This window comes from Saccoglossus kowalevskii, chromosome 1 (assembly GCF_978046115.1).
Source record: "Saccoglossus kowalevskii chromosome 1, keSacKowa6.1, whole genome shotgun sequence".
Taxonomy (NCBI): Eukaryota; Metazoa; Hemichordata; class Enteropneusta; family Harrimaniidae; genus Saccoglossus; species Saccoglossus kowalevskii.
The window spans coordinates 14,309,473-14,318,731 of record NC_140641.1 but is presented as its reverse complement, the minus strand read 5'-3'; the positions used below and the strand labels follow the sequence as shown (position 1 = coordinate 14,318,731).

The 9,259-nt window shown below is 36.5% G+C and overlaps 1 protein-coding gene across 1 annotated transcript in view; it reads left to right on the top strand.

The window, feature by feature from the left end:
* The first annotated feature begins 3,471 nt into the window (after positions 1–3,471).
* The window catches only part of LOC102800602 (NALCN channel auxiliary factor 2-like), a 49,573-nt gene continuing 43,785 nt past the window's right edge, over positions 3,472–9,259 (top strand). Inside the window, exon 1 of the mRNA XM_006822887.3 lies at positions 3,472–4,389. Coding sequence (XP_006822950.1) covers positions 3,841–4,389 — 549 coding nt within the window. The 5' untranslated portion in view covers positions 3,472–3,840. The remainder of the gene's footprint in view (positions 4,390–9,259) is intronic.

Here is a 9,259-nt window from a genome sequence, read left to right as displayed (position 1 = left end):
TATAACAGGCTCAGTGGATACTATGCGGTTATTACGAGGATACCTCAAAGTATGCACGAAGACAGTACAACGGCAGTATCGACCGACGCGCAGCGGAGTTCGATGCGACGACGTACTGTCTTCGTGCATACTTTGAGGCATTCTCGTAATAACCTTATTATTATACATCTTTTCCTTCCAAGGATACATCATGGGAATGCCGAAATCCAAAATGTTTAGAACAGAATCAGAGAACTTCTTTGTGTGGAGTCCGGTGACAGTCAAACCCTGGTGGCAGTCATGTTTGTTTTTATTATTAGAGGACGCGTACGCGCGTAATCATTCCATATTTTGAATTCGCATTTTCTTATATGGTAGGATGAAAATATCCCGTAAAATACCGCAAAATTACGGCACTTATGGCGTTACGGTGATAGATGTATAATAATAATAGTATATATGTCGATACATCACTTATCTAAATTAACCCATACACGCGCTTTTTATTGTGAAATGACTGTAAGATTCACACCTATCACGTTCAAATGTCATGATGTGGATATATTGGTACTCAACGTGTAATTAACCTTCAGTGTGTCGTTGAAAAGAACGTACGTAACGTAAAGTATAGTACACAATCCGATCTAGTAAAAATGATAATCCGTTCGTCTATCGTGAATGGAAAAATATAGGGGACAAACCATTTTGTAATGGTTAGTGAGCGGCATTTATGATGCTTTTATAGTTGTATATATATATTCTAATTTGGTGCGTTGGGTGAAAACTTAATTACGTTTTTTTTTTTGAAATCGGTTATTTATCTCTCGGGTGGTTTTACCAAACTGCAGCAACTTAGGGAAACGCGCACTGCAGCATAACCACACCATGCATCGATCGATGTTACCCTAAATATTGCTCAGTCGGAATTTGGTTTATCAGTGCCGAATTTAGATTGTCGTGACTGGGATAAGTGTACAACACTTCAATACGGTTAATGAGCGGTATATATTCATATGCACGTGGGCGGGGGAGGGGATTGTTAATACATGCGCTATTACCGTGGAACTATTTCTTGATAGAGTTCGTGACGCGGTCGTTCATTGAGTGTAAAACGTATGTCACATGTATTCACTGCTTATTAATTTACATCCATCTGGAGGACCCTGCTGTTTGTACTTTCAAACACAATTATCGAGTTGGTATCGCTGAAAACACCCTGAAAAAAAGACGCAACTGATGATGATATTTATAACAATTCTCATACAAAATCCTAAGCCCAACTTTATTATGATATTTTTCTTAAAAAGAAAAACATTTTTAAACGTCGCATATCTGACTGAATCGACTGAAAATGCACTAATTATTATTTTTGGAATATTCTACATATTTTTGTTTTCTTTAATAGTATTTAAATAGTAGTGACGTACAGTTGTTTTGTGTCCGGCTGTGCGCAACGGAGATCATGTGATACACAGGGTCCTTGGTATATTGAAAAGGAGGAGGAAGTGACGTAGTTTTTCTCCCTGGAAGTTTAATTATATTATAATTATTATACCACATTTCCGACAGATACGTGTTAAAATACAGTCGAAATAAATATTGTAAAAAGTCACAGTCGTTGCTCCGCGTCGTGTGCAACGTGGGTCCCACGCAGCGTTCTACATACTAGTAATAATTCGAATGCGCGATGCAAGACGACGATGGCACAATCACCCCTGATCGAAGCTGTTGGTTTAAACAAATATTATTGATATATTAAGAATTACGTAAGAAGATAAAGAAGAAGAACTTAAAAAAAATAAAAACGCAACAACATGAACACGAGTGTGTACACGAGTTGTTATGATATATAATATATACCCGTCACTCCATAGTCTAATCGTGGTTATATATTACATTACAGGGGTTAGTAAATTTTAATACTCGCATCACCGTAAATATCTAATTTTGCTGCTTTCACTTCATTTTTAGAGACACTACCAAATGCGCAAGAACTATCCCGGGTTTTACGTAGGGTATCATATTGACAAAAGTAATTAAGTGGCGCAGTGAAGTTATTTTCCCTCGAGAGATGTTGACATTCTCTGCGTGTGTATCAATATCAGACACAATACGGGCAATCGACATGGACAGTCAACGTGTTTGCTTGTTCATTGCGTGTTTGTTTGTTCATTTCCCCCATACTCAACACGTTTGGTTTTGTTTGTCGCTAGGAAAACAAACAAACAAGCAAACAAAAAAACATTTCTTTGCGCATAATAAAAAGCAAATAAGAGGGGCGTTGCCACCAACGTGACCGATCGGCTATACTTTGTAACAAAATACTAATTATTATTTTTAGAATCACGCATTAATTATCTGTGTCACAACACATTTCGCTTTCTTTATTTTTTCCAATTCATGTTACTCACTGAGATTCAAGAAGAACTAAAGTAGTACGTGTATACAAAATTGAAGAATCAGTAAACTGTCACTTTCTCGCGACTGCACCTTGGATCCAGGTGCACCCATGATCTTATTGGTGAAATGATTATATGTGTTTCTATTGTTTAAATAACGATTTTTAAACAAATTAATTCATATATTAATAACCAACCATCGCTTATTTTATTTATTTATTTATTTACTAACAGTCGTGAATTAGTATGCGCCCTGGAGAATATGGACGGTATCAAATGAGCTGTTTCAAAAAAGATGAAATAATGGGTAGTGCTACATTCCATGATCAAAAGGTGTTGCTTAACTTTTGTTTTCATGTCAGAGTTCCAATCGCAACATGAGCAATAACAGATATTACTATTTACTACAAATGCGACCACATGGCAGAATTATAATCAACTTTTAGAACCCCTTCCCGCTGATTGCGTCATAGAGCCTCTCCCTGTCATGTTGGAGTCCACGGCCGTTTTTATCCGAAGACAGTTTTAATTGAGGGTAAACACACAAATACAAATTATGTTTTCCAACCGCAATTCGATGTTGGGGGAAAGTCGTTCAACTAATAAAACAAGTGGAGTTTGTAGTGGTGTGCCGTACGTATTCTCGGTATGTTGCAAAATCGCTAAATAAATAGGTTGCGTGACATCCGGTATATTCCCACATTCTCTAAATGATTACTTAGATTATGTTCTTCTTGTGCTCGAAAAAAAAAGTCAATATTTCAAAATATGTTGAATCATCTTATAATGTCTTCTTTGTCGAGTGCATGTTTTGAATTTGTGGTTCCCCCGTACATTTCATGGATCGGGGCGCAGGTGAGATAGCCAACAGACAGGCAAGTTCATGAGAGAGATATCTAGAGTCCCCTATTATGGGCCCCAGCGAACAAACGATGAAATATGTCTACTAAACGCGAAACATGATGTTTAAAAATGAGAATCTTTCTTTAAACTACAAATTGTTCAAATGGCTGAGTTATATAGAATTCTTGACTAATTAGTGACAACCCAATCAGTTATTTAACTAATTAACTTAATTAATCCGGGCATGCGCGTTGGGAATGAGTGAATTCGGAAGTGGTCAAGATGGCGGCGATCGTATCGGGATGAAATGGAGTTACCATCGCGGTTGCGGTTTTGTTCATCTTGCAAGACCATTTCGTGGTTAATTTTGCTTCCGAAATGTTGATGTGATATCAGAATTATCGAGGAACGTCGGGAATCTTTTTATGTGCACGATTCTCCGTTTTCGCCGTGATTTTGGATGGTTTTCACCGTTTTCAAGGCAGCGATTGGCCAGGGAGAGCCCCGCTTGCGTGTTATCGACATCAGAGGAAACGATCGTGGGATTACCTCGCGATCGCTCTCTGGATTAAGGATTTTTCATGAAGAACACCAGGGAGAGGTTCTCATGTGTTAAAATATGACCCTTGGATGTTACAATGGGAGTTCTGTGGCAGCAGAAAGGCCTTATCAGGAAGTACTACAAAGATGGCGACTCAGCCTAGCATCCTTGCTATTTTTCACTATACTCCTTAGCAATCACGATCTTTGCCACATCTTCGCGTGGCAGACTTGTTCAAGCCCTTCAATATCGGAATATTTTGAGCGATTTATTCAACTACCCCCTAGTAATGATACAGGTTGGGAGAATCAGTGTTTTCACTTCTCCGATGATTTAGTGATGGACCTGTGTAACCAAACTTTAACACACAGAACACAGCTTCTACAATATATTCAAGACAACGTCAGGTTACGTTTTTGTACATCCATTCCGTTTTTGAATTTATTTTCCAATTCTAAGGAAAATTGCCTAACTCTGTCGGATCCCCAGGAATGTAGCGTTTGTATGCACACACTTCAACAGAACGACAGTGCGGTGAGAACCATGTTTGGCTATTTTGCAGATATACTTGACCGGTACGACTGCAACGATTCGTTTTCTGTACTGTGGCAATGTGAAGACTGCTTGGTGAGTATATAGTGCCGACGCTCTTTCCTTTCCCTCCCCCTACTCTCTTCTTCCCTAGCTCATTTTCGTCTTGTTATTCGCAGCAATGTGCGTCGACACGTATTTTATCAGTTTCTTGTAAACAGTTCCATTGATCTTCGTGAACGCAGCACAAAATATTGTTTTGTGTCGGCCATCATCTTCTCTGTTTTTTTTTTAATTGAACCGAGCCTAAAGCTGAATTGCTTCGTCGGTCTAGGTATTCCCAACGAACGCGACGCAAGACCAGCTACTGGCTTACAGCTGAATCACCCAGTTTTGATACATAAATCATATATTTTCACGCTCTGCCAGTCATTGAAAAAAAAGCATCTGCAAATTATTTTTCTTTTAAGGGTCCTTGGGGTATGATATTTCTCGTGGAAGAGTAAGCCACTGTGCGCCCTGCTATCTCGTATGTAATCGGTGATAGCCACTTTTGATAGCTTCAGATGACATCGTATTCCAAGCTCAGGAAACTCCCCATTGGTGGGCCTCCGATTATCGCTGAAAATAAAACGGAATATTTTTACTTTGATATCTAATTATACATTAGAGGAGCTTCTTGATTTGTTCAGTTTATACATTTATGATTTTTGTATGAAATAATTGATGTGTATGGTAATTTTTTATTGCAGCTAAGTGGTCATATATTTCATTGACTCCCATGACAGGTTGAATTCACACAATGTATTTATAACATATTATAGATAAATAGAAAAAAAATAGAATAAAATGAATATTAAGGCCAACCAACCACCCCACCCCATCCCACCCCACCCCCCCAATTAACATGCGAGTGTATAATGTATCAGTATAGTATTGTAGTGTGTGTTTTTCTGGGTAATCTGTGTTTGCTTTATTGAGGTTTGTGTGAGATGTGGAACTCATTTATACAGGTCGTTGCTAGCAAGGTTATTTGTATGTCATCCGGAATTTTGTAACGTGGATGATTTTGAGCACAAGCAAAGTAAACAATATTAAATCCTGTTTTTTATTTCCCTTTAATTAAACATCAACTGGAAATGGAGGCCTTTGTTGTTCACACTTGATTAGAACTGAGTTAGTGATTAGAACTGAGTTAGCGATTAGAACCGAGTTCCTGAATGAATGAATGTAGTATTTATTTACTTTTGTGTGTAGCATAATTTTGACAAGTCTGTGATATGATTATAGTGACTACAGACAATTCACTCTATTCTTTATGGGTTTTATGGTAGGTTGGGGTGTTAAGTTTTAATTAAATTACTAAGGCCCTTTCCTCCTAGTTTACCAGGTTTCATTTAGTATTCCTTCTTGATCTGTGGTTTTATTTGGCTCAACATACTGTAATATAATTATAATCGTTAATCTGAGCAATTTAAATCATGATACAAATCATTTCCCAAGTTGCGATCCAACATCCATATTTTTCTGTGGTCATCTGGCATTTTTGGATGTGATGTGGTCATCTGGTGTGGGGATGTCTATATAGGGATGGAGTGGGGGTGGGGGTGGCTGTAGGGGTGGTGGTGATGGTGATGTGATCACATAATGGTACTGCTTCTGTCAGTGTCAAAAACAAAATTCCTTAAAATGGTAATGATGAAATGTACGATGTAGGTAGATATGCATGATGATGATTATTATTACCGTATTATTAATATCATCGTCATGTGATACATTTAGTGATAATGTCAATTATGTACCTAAAAAAGGTCAAAACGTTGTGTGCGTACCGTGTACCTCAGTGTTTGCTGTTATCCCTTGAATGCTTGCTCATATCCATGGACCGGACCCAGCTGGGGGAGGAGATCATATTTCAGGCGATCATATCATAATGATCATACATAATATAATCTGTTGTAAAAGAATTTATTTTTCGACTAGGTTTTCATCTTTGTCTTTATTAAATCTGTTACTGTAAAATACTTTTATTTTTGTTTGGAACTCATTTTCGCTGAAGGGATGGATGATTCGTTGAAAATAAAATCTAGCGATTATACCTTGTTTCCTATATTTTACATTCAGCTCAACAAAATCAGTGCAAATAAACTCAATAGCAAAACACCCAGAAAGTCTTTTTAGTGAAAATTAATTCCAGCTAAAATAAAGTATTTTACAGTATTAAAATGCATTTGCTTTTCAACTTTCATATATGCATTGCACAACGTTTTATGAGAACGCATTTGAAAATATCAACACGAACGATTAGTTATGGCAGGCTAATCTTAATTATAAACAAATTATTCCTGTTTGTCATTCATTCTCATTCAGTCCATGATGCACAAGAATAGTGTGCAGATTTGTTGTTGTCATTTTCATTAAACTCTTAGGGGGCCTTCTTTCATTGATATGCTAATCTTGCCTCAGTATTGTTTTTAATTATCACATGTTGTAATTGCTTCACAGTTGCAGTTCAAACAACATCTCATGTAATTTCCCTTCACTGTTAATAGTTTCAGTACACTGCATTTGGCTTTGGCATTGGATACAAATAGTGATGAAAAACAGATGGAAGAGAAATAAGAACTTTGAATTATCCCTGTTATGTGCTGGAATGATGTGTGCATAAGAAAGCCACCGCAAATTTAACCTTATGTACAGTAAATTTAACCCTATTTGTTTTTATGGAGGTTGAGGCCGAATGGAGGATTATATGTTATCTTCTTCCTGCATTAAGATACAAAAAAACCACAAAAAACAGGGGTCAGCAGACAATTTTTCGAGTCGGAAATGTATTAGAAAATGATTATTTTTTCATACCTTCAAGTTTTGCTCGGCGACATGGGATAAAAAGTCATTAATATATAATATGAGTATTATCTGTCACTGTGCCGTAATTTTGCGGTATTTTACGAGGTATTTTCATCCTACCATATTAGGAAATGCGAATTCCAAATATGGAATGATTACGCGCCTAAGCGTCCTCTAATAAAAAACAAACATGGCTGCCACCAGGGTTTGACCGGACTCCATACAGTTCTTCGCTGATTCTGTTCTAACCTTTTTAAATTTCTGCATTCCCATGATGTATCCTTGGAAGGAAAAGATGTATAATAATAAGGTTATTACAAAGATACCTCAAAGTATGCACTCAGACAGTACTCTGTCGCATCGACCTTCGCTGCGAGTCGGACGATACTGCCGCTGTACACTTTGAGGTATCTTTATAATAACCTTATATTATTATTGATGTTAATTCTAATATTGTGAAAATATTCCAAAAATTTACATTTTATTTAGTTCGTTACATGTGATATAAAATGTTTTCATTACTAATATATACCATGGGAATTTATCTCCCACAATGCATTGCACATGTGTGCAGTAACATGGTCAGTAGCGAAAAATTTGAATTTGTTTTGAACTGCTTACAGTTCAGAATTTATACAGTAATATTTTTTTAGATCGTACAAATAAAATTACATAGTTTGGGTCAACCAACACAACATAATTGGTACCTAATATTTTTTTGGTTGAATGATACAATATTATTGTGCGAAAAAGGGGGCACCGAATGAAATATGTGATTCATTTAATATGGATCCCTTACCACGCTCGCAACCCCCTCCAGTTTACAAAATGAAACCATGTTGATGAGAAAGTAAATTCTGTGCACAATCGATCTTGCACAGATTCCACCTACTTGCCTTATTTTTGAATGACCTGTGACCAAACAAAAAATTTGTTTGGTCAATTAATTAAAATTGTTATTGATATTTTCTATCCAGTTCCTAAAATAGTCAGTTGAAGAAAAGGGCCCCCTCAACTGTGTATAAATTTTCCTGTTGTAGGCTTCCAGTGAAATGTAGGGGTTGGACCTTTCTTGTTTTCTTGCTATTGCCTTTTGTGGAATTTTCATGCGTGTCACACAGTTTTATTCAAATCATCATGGCTAGTTGTGAAATATCCTGCAACTATGTATAATTTTTTTAAAACAAACAGGTTATGGCTGATATATGATTTATGGAAAAATGTACTGTAAGACCTTGAAATGTTTTGAATCAAATTGCAAATTTGGTCATGCACAATGTTGATTGTATGCTTTGTACATCATCGCTGTACAAGCTTGCAAGAGTCCAATGTTGTTGACCGAAAGGTTTCGCACCAGTTAGAATTTGTATCAAAGTATAGGTCAAACAGGCACCCACGAGTGTAATCTGGTCTATTTTGAAAACAGCTTTTTGCAAGTGATGGTGTTTCAAACTGATTTTTGTTTTTTAATATGTTACTAGTAGCTTCGCGATGAGTTGCTGTCGCGGTGAGTGGCTTTCGCAGTAACTGGTCCTTTTACCGGAGTTGAGAATTAATGTTTTATGTGTCTTTAACAACTATTGCTAATCTGGTTAATGTGGTACCAGAAAAGATTTGATTTGAGCCTTGAAATTGTGTGGCGGAATTTTTTGTGCAAACCAATTTTGTTTGATTGAAATGATGAAGGTATTTTAGCATGAGTACTTAACTGTGCCATCTTTTTCCACTTTTTCAATGCAAGTGTTGTTGAATCTTTTTCATCATTTGAGACTTTCATCAATTTTTACAATTTTATTTTACAACTTACACTGTATTTGTCGTCATCTTCTTTGTGTTCATTGTTATAGGTTAATAATTTTCGGACACCAAAAGTGAAGAAAAGTCATTGGGGTCACAGGTCAATTTTTCAAGAAATTAGTCCGAAATGTCATGAAAAAGGATCAAAATTTCTAAAAAATTAACATTTAATTTAGGCAGTTTCCAGTGTGATGATGGTTTTCTATTATATACATTGCACAAATGTGCAGTAATATGCTCAATAGTGCAAAATTTGATTGAGAATCAAACTGTCCTAAAAACTGGACAAATTAAATAAGGTATGTGATTAATTTGCTGT